Genomic DNA, 1,724 nt, shown 5'->3' with positions numbered 1-1,724 from the left:
CCTCTCTCATCTTTTTAAGTGGGAGAACTTGCACAATTGGTGACTGACTAAATACTTATTTTCCTCACTGTATTTATAGATTCCTTCAATAAATCTGTGACAAAAACCAGTGTTTTGATGAAAAATTCACACGTTCTTGGTCACARAGGAGCAAGTTTCAGCTGTCTGTTGACGCCAAACCAGGGTTCCCCCAGGAAATATAAAGTATCTTCAGCGCATTTTTTCAGAGGTGATAAATACCACAAAAATATTTAAAAAAAAGAAGAAAAACAAGCTGTAATCAGAGTACTGTGAAATCCACCTGGATTTAGATCAAAATGGCAATTAATTCAAGTAACAGTTTATCATAAAGCTTCATCTTTTAAAAGCAGATTAAGAAATAATGACTGTTTTTCACTTCCCTAATGTGGCACGGAGCGACTTTTTAACTATTTAAAAAGATGAAGTTTGTAAGTTTATATTTTCGATGTATCAAACATCCTCTGGTGGCTGAACCGYTGCAGAAATATACAAATATCTCACAAAACCTCAGGTTACTTCAGCCGAGCAGAAAATATAATTAAAGGCTCTTCTCAGCTCTAAACAGAGAGGTGCTACAAAGCTGCAAAGATTTAGGTAATGTTGTCCCACAGTGGTAAACACAGTAAATAAATAATAAACAGCTCTACGACGTTACTGAACCAACCTTGAGCATTCCTCTGTGGAAGAAGGTGAGGCCTTTATAAAGCATGGCAATGGGCTGATTCTTCTTCAGCTCCAACGATCTCTGAAAGTCCTCCATGGCTGCCACGTAGTCCTGAGTGTTGGAGCACAATATGGCGTCAGAGCGTGGGATCAGAAGAACACAGACCTGCTGATATTACATATATCTGATGGTTGGACCTCTGAAATGAAGAGCAGAGTTCCTCTGTGTCTGTAGAGACGAGCTGACGGCTGCAGCTGGATGGCTTTGGTCAAATCACTCAGAGCTTCACTGATCCGACCCAGAGGAGACAGAATCTGAGGACAGAAACACACAGACGATTATCACAACCATCCAGTCTGGAGGAACGTCAGGATCTTTTTTTTTTACTATTATTCTGCGTTGAGCGGCTTGATGAGAGCGAGCTAAGATAATTGGATGATAATTAGCAGAAGGAGTTGTTTTCTCAAGGAAAAGAAGCAGGAAATATTTCTCAAAGCAGATCTGAGGAAACTAGAGAAGCTGAGAGAACCCTGAGAAACGTGGTCGAAAGAAGAAAAACTGCTGCTAACAGTAGCCAAATGCTAACAACTGCAAAATTGTAGTCAAAATTAAAACTGACAAAACGACAGCCAAGTGATGAATTAGCAAAACCGTAACCAAAAGTTAGATTTGCCAAAGTGTAGTTCAAAACTACAATTAGCACAACCATAGCCAAAAGCTAAAACTGTCCAAAATGTAAGTGGAAGCTAAATAGATCAATATATTTTTTACAGATTTGTAAAAAAAGTAAAAGAATAATTAGAAAATATAGAAAAGACACAAAAAGTAAAAGTCAAAAAATAACCAAAAAATAACTTTGGTAAAAGTTAAAGTCTCCTTTAGGAATATTACTTGAGTAAAAGTGTTAAAGTATGTGATATTTGTTGTAGTTAAGTAKTAAAAGTGTTAAAGTATGTGATATTTGTTGTAGTTAAGTAGTAAAAGTCAAAGTGTAGATTTAAAATGAGCAGTTAGATTTTCTGTAAGGACATTTATTAGG

At 36.6% G+C, this 1,724-nt stretch overlaps 1 protein-coding gene across 2 annotated transcripts in view; it reads right to left on the bottom strand.

Moving 5' to 3' along the window:
• Positions 1 to 1,724, bottom strand: part of ttc13 (tetratricopeptide repeat domain 13) — a gene marked incomplete in the record, with an annotated part of 30,708 nt that overhangs the window by 15,897 nt on the left and 13,087 nt on the right. For both annotated transcript variants that reach the window (XM_014031299.1, XM_014031300.1), the window contains 2 exon segments: positions 686 to 796; positions 883 to 999. In XM_014031299.1, coding sequence (XP_013886753.1) covers positions 686 to 796; positions 883 to 999 — 228 coding nt within the window.

This window comes from Austrofundulus limnaeus, unplaced genomic scaffold (genome assembly GCF_001266775.1).
Source record: "Austrofundulus limnaeus strain Quisiro unplaced genomic scaffold, Austrofundulus_limnaeus-1.0 Scaffold1219, whole genome shotgun sequence".
In the NCBI taxonomy this organism is placed as follows: Eukaryota; Metazoa; Chordata; class Actinopteri; order Cyprinodontiformes; family Rivulidae; genus Austrofundulus; species Austrofundulus limnaeus.
This window is presented reverse-complemented; position numbering and strand designations above follow the sequence as displayed.